At 36.6% G+C, this 27181-nt stretch overlaps 2 protein-coding genes across 7 annotated transcripts in view; one reads left to right on the forward strand and one right to left on the reverse strand.

The window, feature by feature from the left end:
- The window catches only part of LOC145499336 (gamma-aminobutyric acid type B receptor subunit 2-like), a 36299-nt gene continuing 9118 nt past the window's right edge, over positions 1-27181 (forward strand). For 2 of the 6 annotated variants that reach the window (XM_081478838.1, XM_081478842.1), the window contains exons 1-6: positions 2597-4753; positions 11353-11801; positions 15338-15475; positions 16174-16347; positions 16673-16780; positions 17864-17929. In XM_081478838.1, the coding sequence (XP_081334964.1) occupies positions 11355-11801; positions 15338-15475; positions 16174-16347; positions 16673-16780; positions 17864-17929 (933 nt within the window). In that variant the 5' untranslated portion in view covers positions 2597-4753; positions 11353-11354. Of the gene's footprint in view, positions 412-1687; positions 1913-2596; positions 4754-4810; positions 7792-11352; positions 11802-15337; positions 15476-16173; positions 16348-16672; positions 16781-17863; positions 17930-27181 lie in introns of those variants that run through there. The other 4 variants (XM_081478839.1, XM_081478841.1, XM_081478840.1 and 1 more) reach the window with 4 other exon arrangements.
- LOC145500124 (uncharacterized) lies at positions 22898-26278 on the reverse strand. The gene is made up of 5 exons (XM_081479610.1): positions 25389-26278; positions 25143-25267; positions 24551-24897; positions 23731-24083; positions 22898-23463 (listed from the first exon to the last, which is right to left on the reverse strand). The coding sequence occupies exons 1-5, from the start codon at positions 25489-25491 to the stop codon at positions 23132-23134; spliced, it is 1260 nt and encodes a 419-aa protein (XP_081335736.1). The 5' UTR covers positions 25492-26278; the 3' UTR covers positions 22898-23131.

Consider the following 27181-nt stretch of genomic DNA (forward strand, 5'->3'; position numbering starts at 1 on the left):
TTAGCTTACATTTCCATACTTTCAAGTCTACTCAAACATTTCGCTTTTTCTATAACATTTTGTTTTGAAAGCGATTGTGTATTGAAAAAGCTATTTCGGTCAGCGAGACTGCATGGTTACCGTGTTAGATCGAGTAAAGCCCCAGATTTCGGTGTTTGTTAAATTTCACAGACGACCGCTATGCTTATCATACATCAAAAAACTTCTTCCGTTGCCGACATCGTCATCACGTTCGTGATTTTGAGCATGTAACGAAAACTGTCCCGGCTGAAATTGTAGAGGTTAATGTCTATTACCCTTGAGACGTCACTTACGTAAAAAATATATAAATTGCGCCTTACATATGTTGCGCCGTCTAACTTCGATTTCGCATAGCCCTAGAAAGGACAACTTACATTAAGAGCTGAAAAGGTATGAATTTTTCATATGGTTTGTTAAGCTACAAAAAAGATTACATTGTGAGGAGAGGTAATGAAAAACTCAGTTTAATGTTACGCGAAACCTTCTCGTTTTTCACTGCCCAAACATTTCAGAAGACATCTTATTTAGAAATAATAATGACGGTAGTTCTCAGCAATTTCTAGCTCTTCCGAGTTTGCTCTTTCTTCATAAAAATTCCCAGACGATTTTCCGAGCTGTTCCACCAATATCGAAAGATAGCCGAAAAGTGATCCATAAAGGACCATTTGGTTTATCCGATTATTTATGGTTGAACTGCTTAACCTAAATCCTAAAAATTTTGATGTCTTGAATGTCTTCGATACTCCGAGGCAACTGACGTGATCCTTCTTTCCTTCTAAGGCGCGTAAAATAAATTACGAATGACAAGAACTGGAGGAGAAGTAAGATTTTCATTCAAGTATTCAACTCAATATTTAAGTTGTCGTTGACAATTCGTGTGGCCTGAGGTTTACAAGAAACAAATACCACCTAGACACCATCTTAATTATAGGAACAAACTTGGGCTCTTTCAGAGTCTCTGAGCCGATAGATCATGATTTCACAAATAAAACATAGTGGCATTGCGTTCAGCAGCTATTCATTTAGCAAACTTTTTTTCTTGTTTCTCCCAAAATAAATAACAATTCGAATGTTAATTACTTATTGCGTGTGATTGGGTCGATTCAGAAGAAGACTCAGAATCAGGGTGCTTCTCTGTTTTCGCAAACGAGGAGTTTCGATTTCTTTTCTTCAGTCTTGTAATGTTTATGTTGTTGTTGTTCGAACTACAGCAACACATAGCGCCAAATAGACGCTTGCAAAGAAAGATCGCTGATCCAGGCAGTAAATTAAGAAAAATTACAAGCATTGTTTTTCTCTCTTACTGCATCTGTAAGCGTAGGAAACGCTTTGAAGAACTCGCTTTCAATAATGAAGAATATTTCCATTAAAAAGAACAGCAAAACAATGCTTGAAAATACATAAATGGAAGAATTTGTTCCACAAGACAGTCACGTCTACGTGTTTGAATACAAGGAGTCTAAACAGAGGAGATAAGTTTGTTGCATTTGCAAATGATATGTCTTCAAACGTCATTTATTAGGAAGCATGTTTATGTGTGATTTTATCAGAAATGCGGAAACGGTTCTGGGTAATAGACCAATCCTTCAGACCACAAAACATTTCATACGTCAGTGTGTGGGTTTCTTTATAAAAAGACCCCTCTGAAAAATGATTATGTAGATAGCTATGAAGGGAACCTGTTGACCTTCGAGAAAAAATATTTACATACCGAAAAAATAGAAGAAAGTCAGAAATATAGAATATGTTGGGTAACTATTTGTAGATCCAAATGCCATCACCCAGTTATGTAAATATCAGTTTTTATAACTGAACATTTTCCCGCTCTAAACATTATGGCGAGGCTTCAGGAGGACACAAAGATGAGCCTTGGAAAAGACTTTTGAAGGAAGTAAGGTATTCAACGTATTTTCAACAGTTATAAGAAAGAACATTCTAGCTTTAGTTTACAGAGCACGCGAGGTGAGGTTCGACCATGTATTCATAGGTTTCGAACTTTTCATAAACACTTTATCTGTATTGACCATGAAACATGGGCTCTTGGTGTCTCTCATCCTAGTCTCATTGTGTACATGGTAATGAAACCTTTTTAGCTTGTAGAACAAAAAGACCTTCTCCTAATAAGGAATAACATGATTTCCAAAGCTTGGTTTTCGCTAGCAATACAAGTACTACTTTATGTGCAAGAGTCCATTTAACGGCAAACATGGTATCAAGGTCTGCCTAAAGATTATTTTATTCTTTTTCTTTGTGCTTGAGCTTTTGCTCGTGTCATGGTCTGTTCCTTATAACAGTAACTGATAAGGGGAATATATACGTCTGTTATTTAGAATATATTTTTAATAAACATACCAAATATTATTCCCACATATCCCTTATAATTGCAATAGTACCGCTTTAAGCCCACGTCACTCCGACTTGTTATCATAAGGTTATATTTGTTTATACTTTTTAGCCCCCCTTTAGCATAAAAAATAATATTATTAAAAAATTATATTGTTTTGATGATCACTACTAGATGAGAAAAAGGTATTTCAATCTACAAACATCAGGATTTTTCTTATTCATTAATTTTCTTGCACCTTGGTGACTGCCTTCCGTGCTGTGTAATTATAATTTTAGTCAAAACAGATAAAACATGGAAAACAGGTTTTCTTTCTTCCTCAAAATAGTACATAACTCAAGGTTTTTACTTTAAAAAAGCAAAACAGTGACAATAAACTGATAAAATGAGACTGGTTAAACTTCGATCTGCAGAAAATCATGGAAGAGAATCAAGTATATATAGGCGAGCATGCAAGATTGTAATTGTATCATTTTTTCCCACTGCAAAAGACGCCGAGCCTTGCACCTTCCCAGAGGAATCAGCGCTTGACCTAATTATTATTACAGGCAACAAAACTTAGCAACCAACCAGAAACGCCGTAGAATATTGTCTGGTCCCACACATGATAGTCAAAACAAAAGCGCTTTGAATTAACGGTACATTGTTTTATTGCTTATTCCTGGCTTATCCTGTTAATTTGACTGTGGAAAACACAAATGAAAAATTAATGAGATTTTTCTGTGCGTTTAAAATGAGAGTCGATAAGATGTCTTCGTTCTTACTTCGTCTTTTACAGTTGTAAGTATACTCAACCCTTCTGCCATCTAAGATTAAACAAGGTTAGATCTCATTATTTCTTCAACAGCAAAATTAAGAACCCAACGAGAAACTTCGTGAAATGTCTTCTGGTGTTACACACGCAGTCTGTTCAAAAACCATATCAATAGAGATATCATCGCTGGTGCCAGGTTTTTTGTTGTAAATCCGCTTATGAAAAACAAAAATATAAAATTAATGAGGTTTCTCCGCGCGTTTTAAAAAAGAGCCAATAATGTCTTTTGTTGCTTACGTCTCTTTTTTCATAGACAAAGTACCTGAACATTCCCAATTTGTCTTTGATCGACTGTCTCACTTTCCATTTTTTGCCCGCAATTTATCATTAAGAATCGAACACGTAGTCATTTAGATTTACACCTTAAATGGAATTGATCGTTATCTAAATTCGATCCGTGTAATAAGCCATTTTCCGCAAAAAATGAGACTTTCATTAGTGGGCAAGAAAAAATTCTTGAAATGTTTGAAAAACAGCCTCTTTACCATCTCCAAATAACCTTATATCATTACGAAACTACTTTTAGCCAGCACTTCATGGTTGGAATAGCCGTGGTCTGGAAAAAAAAATTGTGACTTGTGTATCGAGAGAATGCTCGGTGTTTTGACTGTGCTAATATCCAAACCAAAGAAAGAACGCTAGAGGTATTTGTTGTTATTTAATTTTAACGAATAGGTGTGTGTTGCTTTAAGAATAATGTTATGCCCATTCTTTTCACAGGCAGTAGTCAGCTATAGCCGCACGTCTGTCCTAAAATATTTGATCTTATCCTCGATAAAACCGATGCATGATGATATTGTGTTATCTACGGGAAGACAAACAATAACTATTGTCAAAACAGTCCTTTAAAGATTATTGATTCGAAAAGAGGAAATTATTGATTTCGTTTGCTCTTGCGTCGTTTCAAAATGAAATAAGATAACAAGATCGGCAGCGAGCGTGTCAAATTTACTGTTCCATGCCGGATCCTCTCTGCTATTAGCAACTAACGTAAAATTTTTCAAATCGTCGAATCACAATGTTTGACCTGCAAGATGGACAACGAATGAAAGACTTATCTAAATAGAAGCAAACGGTTTAGTTATCGAAGCGGCTCCTGGCGCTTTAAAGATATTAGCTCCTCCGGGCCTTTTTTGTTGTGTGGATGCCGGCATAAAATTACTTCAAGAACTGTAGTGCGATCATTTCGAACGCAAAGGTTGTCCTAATTTTAGGCGTTAATTTCATTTAATACGTTTAAAAAGATGTCAGCGAAAATGGGTCAGAATTTTTCAATTCTCTGAATAAATTTGGGTTCTGTTTACCTTGGAATTTAATTTTGTGGACGTCTTAATTTAGAAGTAAATACTAAAAAAGCGAAAAGACGGCGACTTGTTGACGTACAAAAATTACTTTGTGTGCGTATACAGTCTTGGATTTGAACTAAAGATAACAGACCAGATGGCCTGACGATCGTTCAGAATAATCCTTTCGTTTCTTCTTGCTTGAATCGACACCAGGTGCAACGACAGTGACACAGATGCAGAAAAGGATCACACTTCTCTGAGAAAAGTAACTTGGTGTTATTTGTTCAGGTAAGCTTTATTACTTGTGTTTTTAAGCCTTTTCGTAGAAGGGCTGCAAAACATTATAGCACCTCAGTTACAGTAGGAAGTGCAAAACGTAAGTGGTATAAATGGAGAAAATTCCACCAGCAATACTTCAACCCAAAGTATTGCAGATTTTGTCGGTACCAGAAGTGATCCGAGTACCTTATTTTCATAAACTGAACGGTCACAGCGTTTGTTATTTCAAGGGAGATAACCAAGGGATCAAGGAGGAGGTTCTACAGCAAAGATCTTTGGCAATTTTTTGCCCGCGCAACAAACAGTACTTGGTTTTTTTTCCCATAAGAAAAATCAGTGCTGAACAACTGACGATGTGAAACGTTTAACTTATTAATTAATGAGAAAAAAAGCAGTTCATTTCACTCAGCTTCATTATGAGGAAAAATGCAGAATCCGACTACCGCCCTGAAGGTTGCGATAACACGTATTTTGTTTGCCGTTCTCTTTTTTTTTCGTTTAACCTAAAGGCAAAGAATTTTGTTTACAAAATTCAATTGAAAGTTCATCTTAGTATCATTTTAATCATTTTAGCGATTTATTGCTGAAACCTAGTAGAAATACTCAAGACTTTACATCAATAGCCATTTCAAAATCTTGAAATCAACTTCTCGGTGAGAACTACCCCTCCTTTTCAAAATTTTATTTACCATATATCAATACATGTTTTATGTTTTGTGGTAGGTTGGATTATCTTGTTTTAATTACATTCACTTTGGCAAGTAAAAAATTGTATGTTTTCTTTTTAAAATTTAAAGCTGTGAGACGAACCTGAAATGAACTAACACCCATGCAAACAATACTCTAATGACTCTCTCTTTGTAGAACTAGCTGCGGGTACAGCATGACCCAAACGTTCGCAATTTGCTCTTTGAGAAACAGTTCTACTGGAAAATATAATCTTTGACAGCTGCAAATTAAATAATCTGCAATTTATGTACGTCAGCAATCGTTTAAATTTGCGTTAATCTATTCATTTTTGGAAACCAAAGTGGAATTTGGTCGTTATTTTATTGCCTAAACATGGTTTTATCCCAGAAGGAAGGATGTTGTAGCCAAGCAATACTTTTGTTAATTAATTTTTTCAAACTTACAGGAAAGAAAAATGTTGGAATGACATAACAAAATTAAAAGCGGAGGAAGCCAACGTCTGTCACATGTCAACAACAAACCGCTTTTGTCTTAATTTACTGCGCTAAGGAGATCTTGTAGAGTTAACATTTCTGAAGGAAAATCATGTTGGTATATCTAAGCACTATGACCTGGCGCTCACTGTCTTGAGATACCGGAATAAACGGACGTGATTCACCGGTAAATTTGTTTTTCTGAAGACAACTGATTTACATAAAGAGAATGCAGAAATGACCCAGGCACTTAGCATGTCTCGGCAGTATGTAGTATGCTGATGTGTGTTTCCAAATTTTTCTAAGGTATTCTAAAAATATCACATGCAGCAGATTTTTCCTTGCGCTTCTCTATCTTGCCGATTTGAGTTTTATTAAGTCTAGCTGTAACAACAGAAAAAATACGTTCAGAAAAGTCCTTTCCCTTATCGACAGCCGGGTCAACCGGCTTTGGATAAAGGACAGGACTTTTCTAAGCGTATATTTTCCTTTTGTTACAAGAACAAAATTAAGCATCGAGACATCTCTGTAGCAACTGCTTACATTCTGGTGACATTTGCTTCTGTCCAAAAGATGATTGTCGATCAAATTGGAGACAAGAATATATGTTTATTCTAAATACAAAAAATACTACTTTCATCGAGAAGTAATTAGTATTTTCAAGTTCAGAGACCCATTTTCAACAATACTCTCGTGTTGTAATGATCAGCATTCGACATATTTGGAACGTTACTTTCAAATCGTTTGTAGATTTTAACAGGGTTACAGCCGATGACTACAACAGATGCTTTCTTCCTTTTTGTCTTTTTCTTTCTTAGAACAGGTAGCTCTCTTAAATAGTAAACTCCGATGGAATTTTTTCCTACTGTACTAAAGACAATTATAGGTATTTACCCTTAACTATTATTCTTAAACTTTAGCTAGAATTTTTCCGAAACGTTCCCATAAGGAAATTTTCATCTAGAAATGAATATTGCACCCGTCTAGCACAAATGATGCCCAAATAGATTGTGTAGAGTACAAATGCATTATCTTCTAATTATGCAAACTATATTTATCCGGATTTTGCAGTTGCCACAAGAACACCTTGTAAGTATTATTTTAAACTCTTAGCAAAGATGTCTTAATTACATTTTGAACCCATTTTTTGTCTTTTACTTTCCCCATGTAAACAACTACCCGCAATAATGTCAATCAGTAAATACCAAGCCATTGCGCATGTGCAAACATGATGACCATGACAGAGCATAACCGAATCCTGGAGCAAAACTTTCTATGTTCAATTTCATATTAATTGAAATCAACTTTGTTTCAAATGCATTGTAAGTGCAACAAAAGACAAAAAGTAACAAAAGACAGAAAAGTAGAATCTCGGAGATAGTTTATTACGGAAAATCTTTATCATCATGATGCTAACTAAGATTTTCTCGTTTCCAGTGCCTTAAGATCTTACCCAAAATGACGCTTCAGATGAGCCAGAAAGCTAATTAATTAAAACTCGACCACTTCATTTCTAGCAATCAATTTGTCTCTCTAAAGCTGAAAACACAGAAAACACACCTTAAAAAGCTTTCACGGTTATTCCAACGCCGTTTTCATACAGGAAAAAACAATATTCATGGTGGAGTTCTTTTTACTTAATGGAAGCCCTCGGGGTTCGGGTTTTAAAAGGGATGTGCACTGTTTATCTTCTACTAAAAACAAAATGGCTGAGCGGGAAATGAGGCCGACACAAAGTGATTCATATTTTCGCTGTCAAAATTTCGAAAGGCTAAACAAGATAGCGAAAAAACAGTATACCTTCAAGTACATTGTTGGAAATGCATCTAATATTCGTGAACGAAATGAGCCGAAAATGGTTCTTTGACCGCTGATGTTGAGATGGTGAGTTAGATCAAGTTTTTTAAAATAATTATTTTCCCATATTGCTACAAACAATGACATGAAACACGACCTGCGACAACACGCATGCAGTAAACGCTGCTAAGACAATGCCGTGACCCTTTTCATTCCAAGTAAATTTAGTTTCATTGGCACTGTTAAATATTGAGTGTAGGACATAATTGTTATCATTCCCAGTGAAGAACTTATCAAATACATGTACGAATTGATAGCGCGATGTTTGGGTTTCGAAGAACAAACGTTTCCTTTTTCACGTCTGGAGCTGCTCTTTAGCTAAGAACATGGATATCAGTATGATGTCGACAAGATCACACTCGTTTTTTCAGCCTTTCCTGTGAGGATAGTCTTTTTTCGTTTTTGAGTTTTACGTGAAATATTTCCTAATCTCTTTCTTGAAAAGGACCGTTCAAGTGCACTTGACATATATATGTTATTGAACTAACGTGAGGTCCATATTGAAGAAATGTTAGTCTAGTCTTTTCTTGCAGGTTTTTGGACCAAGCCGCGGGCGAGGTCCATTATCTTGCAAAAGAAAAAGAACGATATGGACAGAGCAAGCTAGTTCAATAAAGTATTATATATATAGTGGCTCTTTTCAATCTGCTGCTAAATTGATGCGTCTCTGCGTCTCTCTCAGATTGTATTTTATGATGCTGACTTACACTTTTTTAACATTTTTACTCGTATATTATACTGTATACTTTAAATTTTAATTTATATGGAATACCTATGAATTAGCTGTTGTGTCATTATATCATGTGATGCACACCTGAAAAGATAAGTCTATTATACAATAAACTTGTCTTGTAGACAAAAGTCAGTGCGCAACTTCTATCCAAAGCTTAGTAGAATATATATTTAACTTAAAGTTTATATGTTTTTTCGTGATGTTTTAAAACTTTGATATTTTACTTTCAGTTTGTGTGTTTTTTCCTGTTTTAAAACTTTGATATTTAACTTTTAGTTTGTTTTTTACCTTTATGTTTTAAAACTTTGATATTTGACTTTTAGTTTGTGTGTTTTTCCTTGATGTTTTAGAACTTTGATATTTAACTTTTAGATTTTGTGCTTTTCCTGGATGTTTTAAAACTTTGATATTTAACTTTCAGTTTGTGTTTTTTCTTGATGTTTTAAAACTTTGATTTTTAACTTTCAGTTTGTGTTTTTCCTTGATGTTTTAAAATTTTGATATTTAACTTTCTTTACTGAACAAATATAAACATATAACTTGAGATATCTTTCTACTTAATTTTAAGAAAAAAAGTTATTGCTAGACCCACGAAGATCCATAATTTCATCCTGATGTGTTTGTGTTAATGTCAATCGAGAATGGAAATATTTTATTTTTAGTAATGCACTTTATTTCTTTATATAGTGTCATTTCGTTTTAATATTACTTCGTCTGTAACTATTATTCAAGGCCTTTATCTTACTCCGCGTTAACACGCAAGCTTAAGCAAGTCCAATGGCTGTTTATTTGAATGAGAAAAAAGATTTCGCAACGCGCCTTACTAACGCAAAAATTAGCTTCAGCTCTCTTCCTTTTTTGGTAGATTGCTTTATTCTTCAAATTATTGTGACGAAAGGAGCACGTCCATTAAAATCAATTCGTCGTGCATGGTCAATTTGAGGAACATTGTTGATAATGCGTGTGACGTATTTACGAACTGTCCGAATTTTTTCCTTATCTTTGCACAAAGCAACCTAACATTTCACAGCATGACATTCAGGTCCCGTCCACACTACGCCGGAGGAATTTGAAAACGGAGACGCATCAAATGTTTTCCGTCCAAAACTACGTCGGAAGAATTTAAAAATGCAATAACCACCGGTCATTTTGAATTTGTGTTTGAGGAAAACTCGAGCAGGGAAATCACATGATTATCGTGACGTCATCGCTTTCGAAAAGCTTCATTTTCAATCTAAAATGTTTTCCGTCCACACTAAAACGAAAAGCGGGCGTTTTCAAATTCCTCCGGCTTCGTTTGATTACGGATTAGTGCGTACGGTAGGCCTAACCGTAGAAATAAAGCTGCGCTTTCAAATTTCTCCGGCGTAGTGTGGACGCTGCTTCAAACAGGGAGGTTTCTTCGGCTGGTTTCCCTGCAGGATTCCATGAAGATAATTTCCTATTAAAAATTTGAAGTAGCGCAAACACACGAAGTATAAATACATGCACAAATAATCTTTCCGTATCCATCATCCATCATCACATTCTGCTTTTGCTGCCAGTGATAAAAAGCCAGCTCCCTACCTTTGTATCCTTTTTGCGTTTTTTTAAGAACACATCCATCCTGCGCTTTAGAATATTTTATAGTTTTAGCGCTATATAAATCTATTATTATTGTTATTATTATTATTATTATTATTATCATCATATTATTATTATTATTATTATTATTATTATTATTATTATTATTATTATAGTTGTTGTTGTTCAGTTGTTGTTATGTCTGGCATGTGTTCATGCCGATTCCATTTTTCCTTGAAACGAACGAATGAAACGAATATCCGAGCCAACATTTGGGTGAAAAGTATCTTTTCACTTTTACCGTTTTGTTACGTTTTTCACTTCAAGGCCGGTCGCATCAAGAATTCGAGACTTTCGAGGACCGGAAAGACTCGTGATTGCGTTCTTATTTCCAATCGATAACTTCTTTATTAAAAGTCTTGTTAGTAGGACTGAAACACAGGAGCTGATGTAAAACCTTAATAAGGATGATCACGTACAGAAATGCGAAGATGTGACGTGAACCGGACATTAGAAACTATATATTATCATTTTCTGTTCATATTAGTATCGTTCGAAGGAGACGTTCAAAAACCCGAAGAAATCGTCCCGGTATTCAGTAACCCTTATTTCGTTCTTAGTATGCCGATGGTGAGATGAAGCAATATTAGACAGTCTGTTTCAACAGAGTGTTAGCTGAATTAAGTATTAGCAGAATTTCCTCATAATATTTCAAACGGAACTGAATCTCAAGTAAAATAATACCTTTTGTTCTTGGACAAAAGAAAAGTTAAGCCTTTACTCTATGCGGCAAAATATTCAAAGTTTTCTCGCTGAGCAAATTAAATTTTGTACTTAAAAATTAATAAGAAATACTTTATCTTTGTTAATATGGAAAAGCGTCTAACAGCTCGTTACAGTCGGTGTCTCAAACATATATACTTGGACTCACCAAGGGAATTGAAATGATTTTATAATTTTCTCTGGAGTGGGGCCTGTAATATAAATTTACATTTATTGCAAGAGGAAGAAGCCCCAAAGATTGAAGTGAATTGATTCTTGTTTGTCTCCAAACGGAGGAAAACAAATTAGAAGCAACAATTCAAAAATAGTCTCAATCATTCTTGACGAATCAAAAATGATATTTTCGCCGGTTCCTAATGGCTTGAAAAGGACGTATAATAAAGAACCACACGCATGTCTTGTTTAATTTGAAGAACTTATTTTACCATGATGTTTGTCAAGTAAAACGCCAGATTTCATTTTTCTCAGTCTCTCAAATACGCTTCTTTTGGTTTCATTTTATCTTTCAGCAATGACGTGTAGAGGTTATCCAAGAGTCATCCTTGCTGTTGCATGTTTGGTCGCAGTGTTTCAAAATGTTTGTTGTCACTTACATTTTGAAACCAATACAAAGCTTTGCTGTGAAAAATTATCCAACTCGAGCGATTTTCGCTGCTGGAATGAAACACAGGAACTGAGAAACAGGACGAACGCAACTTCATCCGCCCAGTGCACGCAGGAAATGTCGCGAAAGACATGTTTCAACGTAACTGCTATACAGTCCTGTCAAGTTGATCCAGCCGAAAACATCTTGGAACGAGGAAAAAGAGAAATTCATGTAGGAGGGTTTGTTCCTTTTATGAAGGATGATAGATATGGGTATTATAACGCTATGAAGATGGCCATCAATCTTATAAACAACAGAACCGACATTTTGGGCAACTACACACTGGTGTTGGACTTTATAGATACGCATTGGGTAAGTGGAGAATTGTATTCATCTTGGTTTATTCTGCTACAATTTGGCCAAGTTTTTGAGCCCTACAGTTCAGTACTCATATCGATGCCTTTTTCCTTTGCAGAAAATTGATAAAGTATTTTGTTGTTAATTATTTCGACGTTAACTGCCAGATCTCTAGCATAAATAGTGGTAAGATGAAAAAAGATGATGAATGGGTTATAAATACTATCTAACATCTCATAAGTCTTGTGGAAAATCAATTCAACCTCCCGCTGAACCTTTTGTCGATGAAAAAGCGATTGCGCCAAGTAAAATTTAACCGACAACGACTAATTTAGCACCTGGCCTTAAATCAAGCAAAATTGGTCCTCTGCAGACGCGCTATGCAGTATCTTTTGTTTCCAAATCTGAAGGATAAACACCTCCTGTTGAGAAGCAAATTGAAAAAAAAAAAATCGAGAAAATGAAATAAAGCCTCCGTTAGCTCTGGCCTTTGAAATTTATTATTTTTACGCATGAAAGGTAACAAGAGGCATCCCACATGAATTAGCAGACATTTCTTAAAAATAAAACATTTTAGGAATAATTGTGTACCTTTGTACAAGAGTACAGTCGGGTTCAAATATTTACAGATTTGGTTCCGTTATTAATTAAAGTCGGCGCTGTTGTTCATATTTTTTTTCTCTTTACGTTGAAAAGCGTATCTAATGATGTTTTTCATATAAATAATATAAAGAAACTATTATCTTGTTCTCGTGATTTCATTTAAAATACTTTTTATAAACTTAAATTGCTTTCATTTTCGTTCGTTTCAACTATAAGCGGTGTTGTTTATTGAATTTCTTGTTTTCCATTTAGTTCAAAGAATGGTTGTGACGTTGTTCCGGTTGAAATGAAAAGATCTTTTCAAAGATCTGTTAATCTGTTAGTTCTCTCTTTGAAGCTTAAATTTTTTCCAACTGAACTGAGGATTTTTATCCGCAGTTTGCTGAGTAAACAGTAAAATCAAAACTACAATATATCTTTTAAGGGCACTCTTGGTAGTTACCTGTAACATATACCTTCTTCGCTAAAGCAAACAAATAGAAAACCTCTGTTATCTTCCTTATCATATGCAACCATGTAGGAGGTACAAATAATAGGTGATCAAGCATATGAAAAAGTTTCTCCGTTTTCATCCAGCTTGACATGGTCGTGTTGTGTTGATTTCATTTTCTTAATGTCACTGTGTGAGAAGCAGGATATAAAATATCCATCCGAGAGCCTCAATTAAGAAAACATAAGTGTTCTAAATGATGCAGAGTAGGGCACTTATGTGTTTTCAGAAAAATCAGTTGAAATTATGTCCAAGAGTTTTCCGGTGTATAAGTTTGACCCTTACAAGCCTGGTTTGCAGATCGATTCTTTGCAGCTGTCTTTACAGAACATTAGCATAAGATGTTCCAGGATTATAAAAGATCTTAAAAGTCCTAGATGGATTCATTTAATTTTTTAAGCTCTCACAAAGTCGGAAGTTTATTCCTCCTTCATGTTTCGGTGTACCAAGCAATAAGATTGCGTCAAGACCAAAAAAGCAGACTGATCTTTTTTTTGACAACGATGCGAAGTCTCTCAAGTCCTATCAGTAAAGTAAACAGTTAGAGAATGTTTATTTGTCTTAAAACGCGGGGATTAAAACATCCTTAAAAGGTTAAGATGCTATTTCCTGCTAATGTAATATATCAAACACGAGAGACAGTGTTTCATCGAGATATCCAAACACCGAGAACAGAGCTGAAAATACGAAGCGCAGCGAAGTATTTTTGGCGAAATTAGAGGTTTTTGGGTAGCAGATGAAACACTGCCTCAATCGAAACAAAAACTAAGGAGTAAACGGAGAAGTAAAATCGTCAAAATCTATGCTAATTAAGACAGGGTATCCAAACGTCCCTCATGGTTGTGATTTTCTTTGTTTTAACTTGATGAATTATTAATGAGTCTAGGAAGATTTTGTCAACCTTACATTTGAGCAACCTGTTTGTTGTTTGAAGAAGAAACTTTCTTTAATTGCCATTTCTTTTAATTATCAGAAATATTGACGGATCAATCCATTAACCGACAGAAATGAATGGAAGAAAACCACCTGTTGTTTCACATAAGGAACACTTAGGAACATTGTCCCACAACCAATCCTTTGAAACTCAAGTGACATGTATATGGAACTAGCCAAAAACTCAAATAGAAATAGTTTATTTATCTCGGTTTGTCCACCAAGATGAGAACAAGAAACCAAGAGCCTCACAGGCAATCAATAATGTTATAACGAGAAACTAAAATACATCTAGATAAATAAATCATTTCAAAATCTGTGAAAGTTAATTAGGCCTCTGCTTGAAAGTGAGGTTTGAGTTGACCTTGTGATGATATAGATTAGAAACTACTTAGCATGAAAACGGAATAATTTACATTTCGAAATTCACGAGGTTTGTTTCATAGCCGAGTAAATTCGAGCCTCGCTTCTTGTCAAAGGCCTGATCACTAAGCGCAAAACTATAACATGGGCCATTGGATTTGAGTAAGCATATCGCATTCAGCGTTTGCATGATTCCGTCCGATAGGAATCTGCACGGTTAGCTTTTCTCACTTGCGATAAAATATATTCTAACGTGGACTTTACACAGTCTCAGTCTCATGGACTTTACACAGTCTCAGTGTCCAAAATTGCCTTGGATCCAAGTTTTATTTCCTGGTATTGCAATGAAAACGATTAACAATGAACAGAGATATTTGGCCCTTTTAGTCCTAACTTTTGTTTGCCCATTTTAAATTATACCACCTTCTCTCCTTATCCGAGTCTTTATGATACATAACTGCCCTCGTGAAAATGACTGATTTTTTAAACGGCAACCTTCCGTTACCTCAGATGAGGTAATACACGAAGAAGTTTAGGGTGTGTACTAGGATTTATATGGCACAAACATTGCTTCATAGTCGGTAGATCTGTAGTGACTGCTAGTTAATTTAAGTACGAATAATAAACGGAGGTCTCCTTGCCAGCCAATCATATCGAACAATCCTATTCTAAACAGAGATGGTACACGGTTGTTTGGATCAAATCTCGGCGTCAACTCTGTCTTTTATATACTAAACTTAACGTAATGAGGTTTGCGCCATAGTAAAAGTTTCAATAAAGACGTGACACGTATGGCCTGTGCGAGCCTTATGAAACTTTCAAGCGGTAACACTCTCTCCTTTTCGTAAATTTTGCAACTATTAACTTTAGAAGAGAAGTCGTGAAAAGTACATCAAGTTCCCTTAATTACTGATAATTATCGTTCCTGTTTGAATAACATGTTCTCCTGACTCGGTTGCATTAGCACTGAGCAGAAGGTTTAGAGGCTTGAATGGTTGGCTCTGACTGTGAGATGAAAGTCAGAAAATTTCAGGGAATTGGGCCAAGAGAACGTTTCCATGATATCATTCCAACGAGTTAGACAAACCTGTAGATAAAGTTGCACAAGATTTTGAATAAAGCTCTGTATTACTGACACTGTAAATCACTTACTATTTCACAGGACAGTGGTGCATACGCCACAAAGGCACTCTTTAATCTCCTGAACAAGAAAGAAAAACCTGTTATATTACTTGGACCTTCAAGTACAAAGGCTTTAGAGCCCGTAGCGGAGGCTGCCCCATTGTGGGAGCTAGTTCAGGTGTGGCTCTTCAGTTTAATATTTTATGCTGCAAGCTAAGTTAATTAGCAAGAAAATGCGGATACAAAGGTAAATTAAACTGGAACGAAAAAATGTTGTTTGGATAAAACCTTAAAATTAACATGTGATTCAAATGCAACCAAGTGTTTAAATGCTCTTGTGGGTCTTTTTAGTTGGGACTAATTTTTAGGCAAATGTTGCAATCGCGTTAAATACTCTTAGACCACGAAAATGACCACAAACTGGCCAGAATAGCAAAGCGGATGATAGAATGTCCTTCACGAAACCAGTGAATTATGTTTCCCTCTGGACTAGTCATTGGTTGCGTTGCTAGAAATAGAAATACTGTATCATAGCAAGACATGCACATAGAGCAGTTTTCAATGACTGTTGAAACCAAAACCAAAGTGATCACTTTGACCATACAAAAAAGGATAGAGACAATCTAGAGCAAAAATCAATACGTGAAGCAGGTACCAGAGAACCCCGAGAAAATGTGTGGTTGGTTGAAAATTGCTGAGAGGTTTTAAAACTAATTGCATAAGGTGGGTACCGCAAAACCAAAGTAAATGCGAATTACTCTCGACAATCAAATGAACACTTCCCTAGGTAGGCTCAAATCTGAGTATCAACAAATCGACACTCCACATGTTTTACAAAGAACAAGAAATGTATAACGTTCGTTTCGTTTTCCACAGGTTTCTTACTCGTCAGGCTCACCTAAATTTGAAAATCCGTTAACCTATCCCAACACTTATCGAGCCGCCCCGTCATCGACGTCATACAGCAAAGCAAAGGTGGCCTTCATCAAACACTACGGCTGGAAAAGAGTTGCTATTCTTCACGAATACGATCCCGAGTTCTTTTCGCCGGTACAGTCTTTCTAAGGCTTGTTAAATTAAGTATTTTTTCTTCCAATAGTTATCTTACTCAACATTCTTTACTAAGTAATAGAGTTCTTGACATACTTGAGAATGAAATGAAATGAAAAAAGTTTGAGTTGAAATGACACATCGAAAGATGCTTGTATAAAATTGTTTAGTTGTATCAAGTCCATTTTAAGCTTCAGTTTAGTTAACTACGCAAATACAAAAAGTTTAATTTTTAGCCAAATCTGTTATCATCTCGTGAGTATTAACAAGCAAGCTTACCAAACGTTTGCGTTTTCTCAAAATTGATCTACTCCCATTTTCACAGACAGTAGATAAGCTTAAAACTGAACTGGAAAAGAACAACATCAGCATCATTGCAGTGGAAGGATTCGAGAAGCGAGGCGACCTCAGTTTTCAAATGGATAAACTTAAGGTAAAAATGTTTGTTTTGTTTGGTTTTTGTTTTGTGGTGTCACGGCAGATTACACGATCAAACTCCTACGCATTCCAAAGACTCCAATTAAACCCATCACTTAATCAGAATTAGTACGTTTAACATATTTCTAGCGCATAGATATTCCATGAAAATAACTGTTTTCCATGCTAACACATATGTAGTGGCAACCCTCCTCTACGAGGGGAAACAGAGAGTGTTCTTCTTTTCTTTCCTTTTCTTTTTATTATACCCTTTGGACTGCTACACGTTCTGCTGATTAATTCACTTCCTGAACGTTACATAGTAGAATACCTCAATTTTAGGCACTTTTCAGTCAGTTGTGAATGGTATGACCTTGAAGGATACTGCACACTACTTTTAAAACGTCTCCTTGAAGAGGTCAATCTGCGTACACGGATATTCAAACTAAAGAACACACGCTGAATGAAAAAATACTAAGTTTAAAGAGCTAAATGATAAAACTGGAACTCCGATGAAGGTCCGAGCCAAAGGTCGGCAAGAATTCTCAAGTATGGCTGCCATAGGAACTCGAAGACAAACTCCACTTAACATTTACAAACTCCATGTGTGGGTAACCTAGACTTTGAACAACCTTGAATTACAAGACCATCTTGATGGATATAAACCATCGCTTAACGCTGAATCACAAGGCCATCTTGATGGTCACAAACTATTGCTTAAAGCTGCAAGAGGTCAGTCGACTTCGAGAATTACAAAGTAAACAAAATTCAACTCACATTAAATTGAACTTCCAAACAGATCAACGCTCAACATTGAGCCCAACACCAGGTCCACACCAAACAACAAAGCAATTCCACATTTGAGTCGACAAAAAGAGAAACAAACTGTTACCTGTTCTCGTTACAAATTAACTACATTTTGTCACTGGCATTCGTAGCATTGTGTGCTGTCATTTTATTATATTTAGAAGCCCCTCGCTTAAAGTCAGGGTGTTTTATACTGCCCTACCTTTCCGACAAATGACTGACTTGCAGAAGACCTTGTATCACAGAATTTCGGCTTTATGTAACTCTTGACATTTCTTTCTTTTGCTATCAGTCACTGGACGCTAGGATCATAATTGGTGAGTTCGATTACCTCGGTGCCAGAAACGTGTTCTGTGAGGTGAGTTCTCGAAAATACTGGAGCAGGTTTTTGAGTTAATTAATCATAATTAAGAGCAAATGTACACAAGGATCAAAAACAGTTCTGTAAGGCTTGAAAAATAGAATTTGCCCTACTATTGCATATAAGTAGGCCTTCCTAATAGTAAAAACGCTATGTAGTTTTTTTCTTCAAATGTCTTGGTATTTCCGAGGACATTCCGAGGACATTATCGGTTTCACGTCCAGACATCAATCTAACGAGTTCTAACTGGGCTGAAAATTGACCATTTTCATTCGATTCGCATTTCGCAACTATTGAGCACAGAAAAGTTGTAATACAACCGACTTAATGCAGAACTATTCCTTGTCCAAAAAAGCCCAGTCTCAAGAATATTGGATTTATCTAACTATTTAGCGGTAAACAAAACCAAAGTGTTCTCCAACGATCAGTTCGTCAGTCGGTGAAAACAATTGTCATTTTGACTATGTGCCATATCTCGGAATTCCAAAAGATTCTAGATTCTAACTATGCTAGGATAGGTCTTTCAATATATGTAAAGCCTAGTTTGGGCAAATGATTAGGCACTCGTCAAAACATTATTCAAATCATACACAAAAAAAACTGAAATCACGCCAGCAGTGGAATGCGTGACCAAAAGTAGTACCATTGTTTTTGTCATTAAATCACTTCAATTCGAAATATCACAGGAATATCAGCTCGACTTAAGCATAAACCAACATATATATGTCTACCTCAGCTGGCTTATCATGTCTTGACTGTCAAACAACATTCCTATCCTGCCATTTCAACGGTGTTCCATTAGGATTGCATAACCTGTACGCATTCGTCTGGTGATTTGAATTCCCCAAATCGCTCAATATTACCAAGTTCCAATGTAAATGTTCCTACATTTTCCGTTTTGTTGTTTGGTACAATCGTTCAACCTGCTATCAGGCAGAAATCCCCAGTAATTAGCAGTAACAAATAAGCCGCCATCTTCGATGCTCCGCGTCTCTTATTTGCATATTGTCCAGCAAATGTCTTTTCGCACAGGGTAAGGGTAGAATAGGAATTAAATTCCGAAAGAAAAAGCGTTAGAATTTTTCCAATATCTCGATGTTAGTTCCAGTTCAGGGGCTCCTTTCTTAGGTAAAGCGATAAAATTCTACACACGAACCAGGTCCTTGTGGCTTAAAATTCAAACAAAGAAAAATAACTCTGTTAAAAGCTCTGAAATCCCGACCCTCACCCCCATGTAAAATATGTTGTAACGCACGGGTCTCGGATAACACATCTTCGGTCAAAATGGAGGACTTTCAAACGTCTTCAAAATGGAAACCCGAAAGTCGAACGTGGAATGACGCTTTAGCAGTTACTACTGGCCTAATCAAACGACACAAATAACACAGATGGATGATACATACATGGGACTTGGCAGTGACTGTTTTTCTTCAAAGTCGGATATCATATGAATACTGAAAAGAACGCCGCTGAAAATTATACGCAGGGAAAGAATCAGTTTGTAAGATTCAGGATATTACAGACCGAGGTAGGTGAACAATAAGTGTCACACATGGCCATTTATCGATTTAAATATTTCGTCCTTGTTTATCCCTTTTAATTTCTTATTATATTTATTGACATTCTTAAAGTTGTTATCACTTTGTTGCGATGGGCAGACTGTTGTCTTTATTCGGTAATGGCCATCACAGATTTCCTTTTTTTTTTTCTATTTTTGCGATTAAGTTCCTTCAGTTATATGATGCCATGCGGATATTTGACGCCTTCATTCTTAGTATACGTTTCCTTCTTCGATTTCATATTGCACAATCGTTACATTTGGCCATTTCTGATTTCTAAAAACAATATTGTTTAGATTTCATTGCTTTTGTACCATCCGTGAAGTTTGCACTGTGTAATTGTGTTGCCTCAACTCCATTCATGTCTAATTTGTGTACCTAACGGCAGTATTCCGTTATTCGTATTCTGCCTTCTGTAATTATGTTGCCCTGATTCCATGTCCATTCCGTTTTCCATATTCCGCCTTCTGTAATTATGTTGCCTCGATTCCATGTCTAATTTTCCGTTTTGGAAGACTATTCTGGACTTCTGTAATTTTGTTGCCTCGATTCCAGGTCTAATTTGTTTACCTAATTCCGTTTTTGGTATTCTGTTTTCTGTAATTATGTTACCTCAATTCCATGTCTATTTTATTTACCTAATTAAGAATTCAATTCCGTTGTTCGTATTCTGCCTTCTGTTGCCTCAATTCCATACCCAGCTTGGTTATTTTTTCAACCTCGCATACTCTTTTGGCGGGAAAATGTCACGTGACTAAAAAGGCGGGTTAAACAGCATGGCGGATCTTGTCTCGCTGGATTTCGAAGGAAAAACAGTCGGTTTAACGGCGTCAAGCCTTTACAAATCAACGATAGCTCGATTTCTTAATGTCCACGAGAACGGTTTACACTTAAAAGTGAGTAGAAATGGCAAAATTGAGAATATATGGCCTTCGTCAAATGGGAAGTTCTTATTACCACCCGGGATAACGAATGCCACTGTCATCGCATTTAGTGCTGAAGAATATCAAGACGAGGAAGAATTTGCGCCCTCTACCTTTGGCTTTCGGTACGTATTAAGTAATTTTGTTTCCGTATCGTTCATTATCCCTTCCTCTCGAGCTTTCTTCTCGACCTTTATGCGCTAGGTAATCAAGTACGGGCGTTTGACATTTTATGAAAAACATTCCTTTAAATTTTCTGCTCCGAAATTGTAGAACATGTTAACTGCTCAATCAAGGACAGCTAACAGCTACATGTTTATCTTTTTTTAAAGAGTAATATTTATTTAGCTCTAATTTCTGATATAATATCATCCAGTGTTGTTTCTTAGTTTACTTATTCACATAATTCACAGACATCATCAATGTACTTTTGTGTATTTCATTCATTTATTTATTCATTTATTTTCTCGACGATATAATGTTCATGTGCTACTCTTAAATCTGAGTTGAAATAAAGTTGTGTATATTACATATGTCTGACTGTTGTCTTTTGTTATTGCTAGCTACAGCACTCCCTCATTCCCTCGCAAACCAACCCCAAGCGGAAGTAAATTTGTTCCTGCAGGACCATCAGGGATGGGTGCTGGCTTTGGGAAAAGACCAGCACCGGGTCTTGCTTTTATCAAGAACAAGAAAAAGAAAACAGCGAGCCTTGTGAAGGACTTCACTTTTTCATCTGTTGATGATGAGGGCCAAATGGTGACAGTCTTCCCAATTTCAATCAATTTGAGTGAAGTCTCTGAGAAGTTTGGTCAGTTGTCTGTACCAATCATCTGTAGCGCTGTGGAACAAGAGCTGCAGGATCAAGGAGAGGTGGTAAGACTGGTAGTGGTGGATGCAAGGGGGCAACCTATCATGGATTCCTCTGAGACAAGAAGTAAGTTCTTCAGTTTTGTTTCATTTGCACCCTTACAGTCACAATGGACTTATCTTGTGGTGCAATGACACTGAAGGGAGTTTTGGTTTTGTTCTTGCCAGTGAACCAGGGTATTGTAGGTAGAAAAATAAAGTTTCCTTTCACGGACAGGAACTAATTTAAACTAAAACTGTATTTCACTATTTAACAAAGTGAGAAAAAGCTGTCAGTGTTTGGGGCAATGCTGTGGCTTGAGTTTTTCTCTATGGCTCTCTAATGACAGGAAAAGAAATGACAGGGCAGTTTGAACTCACTCCCTCGACCCATGATTCCTGCTTCTTGACATTATTTTTTGGTGCTTCTATCCCTGTCTTTGGTGGTGATGGTGTTGTTGGTGGTGGTGGTGTAGTAGTAGTAGTATCCCCTTTCACCCAGGTCTGCTAGTACTGCTCTTTATTGCTCAAAAAATCATGCATATATCATCATCATACGTAGGTGTTCTGCAGGCCACATGTCACTGCCAACTACTGAAAATGTGCATTGGTTCCTTGCCATAACCTTATCAAGCTGCATTGCTAACTATTTACATAAAGAATTGGTGTGACCGTGTTTATTTGTCAATAGCTATTTTAATTTTGGTGCAAAAAGTTGCATACTCTGAAAAGTTTTTCTCACCTATGCAGAAGAACAGTTTTGGACATCTCAGCGAACATTTCGTGTGATATCACAGCATACATTCAAAAAGTGGAAACCAGGAGTCTGGCAAGCTCTTAACACTGGTCTTTACACTCTTGATGAGGGGGGGGGGGGGGGGGAAGATGAAGCAAGGCAGGGAACAGTTCCTGAAGAACAACATCATTTCTTCTCACAGAACTCTGTAAGTATTCTTCAAGGAATCATACATGTAGGTGTATCTTTATAATATTCTGAGTTTAATAAAAATAGTCATTAGTAAAAAAAAAATTCAAACATACTTTTCAGGATTTCTTTAGGTCACACGACCACATCTCCAACTCTTGAGCACATGAATTAGAAATACAATTAAGAAAAATCGAGAGAAATGTGATTAAAATGGCAGCTTCTGAAATCGTTTTATTTCTATTTGAAGCCTAATGTAATTTCTAAAATTCAGTGCAAAAATATTAAAAATCCAAACTAATTCTCTAAGATGCATTTTTTTATTCTTTTTAACCTCCATAGGCTTAAACAGGAGACATGTCTGAGATAAAGAGTATGTTCCTTGAAATTAAAGATAATATAGAATCAAACAAGGAAGTTAAAAAGCTTAAGCAGGTGTTTACCTGTGTCATCTGCCAACAAACCAGTGCTGCAGTAATGTATTTTTGTGTGACTGGCTGTGGCCAGCTAATAGGCTGTCTTTTATGTGCATCCAAAATAGAGGATTGCCCTCTGTGCAGGGTTAGCCTGCCTGATCCACAACTGAGGAAGCCACTGAAAGTCAGTGGACTAGCTGGAATCTTAGGGATTCCTGACTTTTCTGTTACTTCAGCCTTACGGGAAGCAAAGATTGATGTGCAGGATGAGGAAGATGTGGACAACGAAATTCTTTAATTTCTATACATCTGTTACTGATAGCTTATAATAGTTTGTTGATATTTCATTAGGATATGCAGATAAGCCTGGAACAACATTTGGAGTTTTAATGCCTTTGTTGATTAACTTGTGTGTGCCAGGCATTGACTGAAATTACTAATTATCAGTTACTCTTACTTTATGGAAAAAAGTTTATATTTTCTTTTTGATTGCAGTTCAACTTGTAGTTAATGTTTTAGTTCTCCAGTTATGAAGTGGTCTCTGTTTGGGCAAGGAATTCTGTTATTTCAATAAAACTTTTAATTGCAGTAACAAATGTGTCAATCCTGTCATGAACAACATCACAAAATATGCTTGCAAAAGAGGAGTTTCGAGAAAGAAATAAATGCTCCCTTGACTCTTGAAGGTGATCATAGCATGCGATTGGATCATAACCAATGCTGGGGTCAGTATTCAGCCTTCCGCCTTGTTCTTCATACATTCGTACAGCCTCTTGAGTTGTAGGAATCAAATGTGGTTCCAATGGCACAGCCTGATTTGTCCCTCTCATTTTCTCAATGGGTATACATCCTTTGGGTCCTGTAAATGAGAAGGAAATGTTTTCTAGTGTGTAAGCCATTAAATACATTCAGAATATACCAATGAATTGCTACATTCCACATTGATGCTCGAGCCACAACGCGTAATGTGGCTATAATGTACCCTTTCACTCTAGCTGCTTATTTGTTTGAAACACATTTTGAGCCAAATACTTCTGTAGATAACAATGCTGTATTGTTATGGTTACTTGTGGTTTCAGTGAAGTTCAAAGTGCATGACTTTCTGACATGAAATACCACCACTCACCTGGAATTCGGTGATGGTTCCAAGAATTAGCAAAGTTTTCAGATCCCACTTTGCTGACATTTATGGTCAGCCAGGATACAGCAAAACTAACCATAGGATCTTCCATGTTGAAGATCTCTTGCTCTTTTATAATGCAGAGTGCCTTTTTAAGCGGATAGTTTACTCTGGAATTTTCCTCTGGCCAAAGCCTCTCTGCCCTGTAATTCTTGGTGGATGTTGTTTGCCTCCAAGGGGCCCTGCTGTTATCATGACGTCTATTCTTGAGTAGCTCCTGTACAAAGATGCAGAGACAGAACTCTGTGCCATGATCAACACGCACCTGATCAAATAACCCAAACTGAAGCAGAAGAGGCCTGTATTAGATAAAATGAAAACTAGTCAGCGAGGAGGATTGTTAAAAGGAAATCATGCGAAACAATATCACCCCCAGTTGAGTTACCAACCAATCCAGCATGAGCTTTTAAAAAGCTTTGAAAGAAAATGAAAGATCTCTCCAATAAATTATAACCCAGGCCCAGTCACTTATGAAGTACTGCAAGACTACCTGATCATGAAGAAGTCTTTTTAATGTTGGGTTTACTTTTTGGATACCTCATAATTATTTTTGGATTTATACAAAGAGATGTAAAATTCATACATGTATATCTTCCAGATGCAGAAGGGGAGGGTACAATCCAATGATAGGGAGAGCTATAATTTTGAATTGTTTTTAGTTTTTGAGAGATTGGATCATAAAATTGTTGGTGAAAATAATTCAGATCTGATAAGTTAATCTTTAGGACATGTTTTGATCTGAAGAAGGTCTAAAAGGAGCACCTACCGAAATAGATATTGGTAGATAAGCACAGGGTTCTTTTTAGGTATTGTAATGAATCCAAGGACCATCCTACTACAGCCATCCAGAGCATGGACGTGGGTGACCCCAAACTCTTGGGCTAACTTCTCATTTTGGTCCATATGCAACTTATAGCCAAAATATGGTGCATAGTATGGAACTGGATTTGTTCTATCTAGTAGGTCATGTGCCCTTTCGTTGTGGGCGCTGGGAGCAACTATTCTCAGCATACTTGATATTCGCCGCTGACTGATTTCACGACCGCGTGAACCTTGTTCCAGCTGATATCGAAGGATGCCCTGCATCATGCGTCGCCCATATGTATGTCCATACTGTGGATCGAAATACACACTATTTGGGATAAGTTGTGAAGGGTAGGGGGTGAGGGCTAAAGCAAGTTAAGGGCATGAGGGGTGTGAGTGGGGAGGGAAGATGGGGAGGGGATGAGGGATAACATAGCTAATGTACGGGGAAGAAGTAAGACAAATTCGTAGCGCAAATCGCATGAGGTCCGTGTTAATCTTTGTTGTTGGGTTAAAGCATTGTAAACCGAATAAGTACGTAAATATACGGGTACCTGTTCGATGTTTCTTACGACCATTTCCTCCAGACATTCCTCTGAAACCCAGCGTAAAGCTGAAACATTTATGTTTCTCTTCTTACAGTATCTTCTGATACTTCTTGAACTAAGTCCCCGTGCTTCTATCAATCAAAACAAAGAGCTGACATAAACATAACATTACACGTTTAATTGGTTCAAACTGATAAATCAAGACCTGAATAAACCGGCGTTAAAAACTCCAGCTAAACACGCTAAACCTACCAGGATAGAGTGCTTGAAGTCTTTCACTTATAGCTTGGTAGGATAACTTCCTTTTAACGAGGTCTCGTATGAACTCCTCTTCAACGATTTCGTCTAGATTCATTTTGGGCCAATTTTCTTTTCAAAAATGCCCGCCCTATTTATGAGCACGTGATCTCAGGTTCAGTCTCCTCTCGAGCAACCTCGTCCCCACTTTGCACTGGGATCGAGGCAACATACTTGCAAAATGAGGAATGAAAAATACGAAATCAAGATGAAGAGGACCGAAAACAAACCACCGTCGAGTAGTAACAATCTATTCACCCACCAATTACAAGTACAATATAAAGAAAAAAAAAGGAATAAATAAAATCACGGGACTTTACCTAAGGGAGTCACTAGTACGGAATAAGAAATAACAGAAAAAGATAACAGTAAGATAAGAAGACGAAGCAATCACGATAATGATGTAATAACATCATTGCTTGATAGGCAAGACGATCCGAAGAAACTCAAAATACGGGCACAAATATCAAACTTCATGACTACAAAATAACAATTAATAAATTAGAATTTCAGCATATAACCGGCCAATTTGGACATAGAATATATTGCAATGGCCACCTGGTACACTGATCCAAAACCCAGAAAATAAGCATGGAATCGAGGCAAGATAATTACAGAAGGCAAAAGACAGAAAGCCAACACGGAATCGAGGCAAGATAATCGCAGAATGCAAAAGACAGAACATAAATATGGAATCGAGGCAAGATAATTGCAGAATGCAAAAGACAGAAAGTCAACACGGAATCGAGGCAAGATTATAACAGAAGGCAAAAGTGAATTCAGGCGAATTTCAGAATACATTTTGAATAACAACATCAAAATTTGAAATGGCCACGTGGTACACTCATCGTGAACATGCTATTATTATGTGTATGTCATTTATACTGCTTGGTAATGCTAACGTTTCGAACTGAAGTAATACGCCGATACGATGATGATACTTTTGGTCCCGCACTCGGAAGCTGCTGGCGTGATTTTGTGTATTTTGTGAACGATTTTGAATAATTTTTTGAAGAGTGCCTAATCATTTGCCCAAACTGAACTTTAAATATATTGAAAGACCTATCCTAGCATAGTTATCATCTAAAATCTTTTGGAATTCCGAGACATGCCACATGGTCAAAATGACAATCCTTTTCACCGACTGACTTACTCAATATTGGAGAACAGTCTGGTTTTGTTTACTGCTAAATAATTAGATTAATCTAATATTCTTGAAATCGTACTTTTTTAGACAAGGAAAGTTCTGCAATAAGCTGGTTGTATTACAACTTTTCTGCGCTCAATAGTTGCGAAATGCGAATCGAATGAAAATGGTCGAATTTCAGCCGATTTTCAGCCCAGTTGGGACTCGCTAAATTGCATGAAATTGAGTCTGAAAGTTAAATCGTAAATGTCGCTTTTCTCGGAAAGACAAAACTATTTCAAGGAAAAAAACTACAGCCTTTTTGCACTCTTGTTAGGGGCTAGCTATATGCAAAAGACGAGCGAATTTGAGTTTTCTAACCTTGCCGAAGAAATTTGATTTTGTTTGATTTTTGCGGAATTTGCTCTTAAGACAAAAAGTAATTGTATGAAGTAGCATGTGCAGCTTAAGCCAATGATTGACGGTAGACCTTTCAAGTTTTCAGATTAGTAACTTGTTATATTGTTGCTTTGGGAAGAAAGCCCATGAAAGTGTGTGTGTGTATGAGCAAACTTAAGAAAGAACTGTTTATGACTTCAGCAGTGGTCTAAATATGTAAGAA

The sequence above is a fragment of the Orbicella franksi genome, chromosome 10 (genome assembly GCF_964199315.1).
Source record: "Orbicella franksi chromosome 10, jaOrbFran1.1, whole genome shotgun sequence".
Classification (NCBI taxonomy): Eukaryota; Metazoa; Cnidaria; class Anthozoa; order Scleractinia; family Merulinidae; genus Orbicella; species Orbicella franksi.

Excerpts from the sequence above, each read along its gene's own strand:
- LOC145500124 (XM_081479610.1), bottom strand. The coding sequence starts at position 25,491 with ATGAATCTAGACGAAATCGTTGAAGAGGAGTTCATACGAGACCTCGTT. Across the intron at positions 24,898-25,142 it reads TCGTAAGAAACATCGAACAG|TATGGACATACATATGGGCG; the intron begins GTACCCGTATAT and ends TTCGATCCACAG. Across the intron at positions 23,464-23,730 it reads GAACCATCACCGAATTCCAG|GACCCAAAGGATGTATACCC; the intron begins GTGAGTGGTGGT and ends TCTCATTTACAG.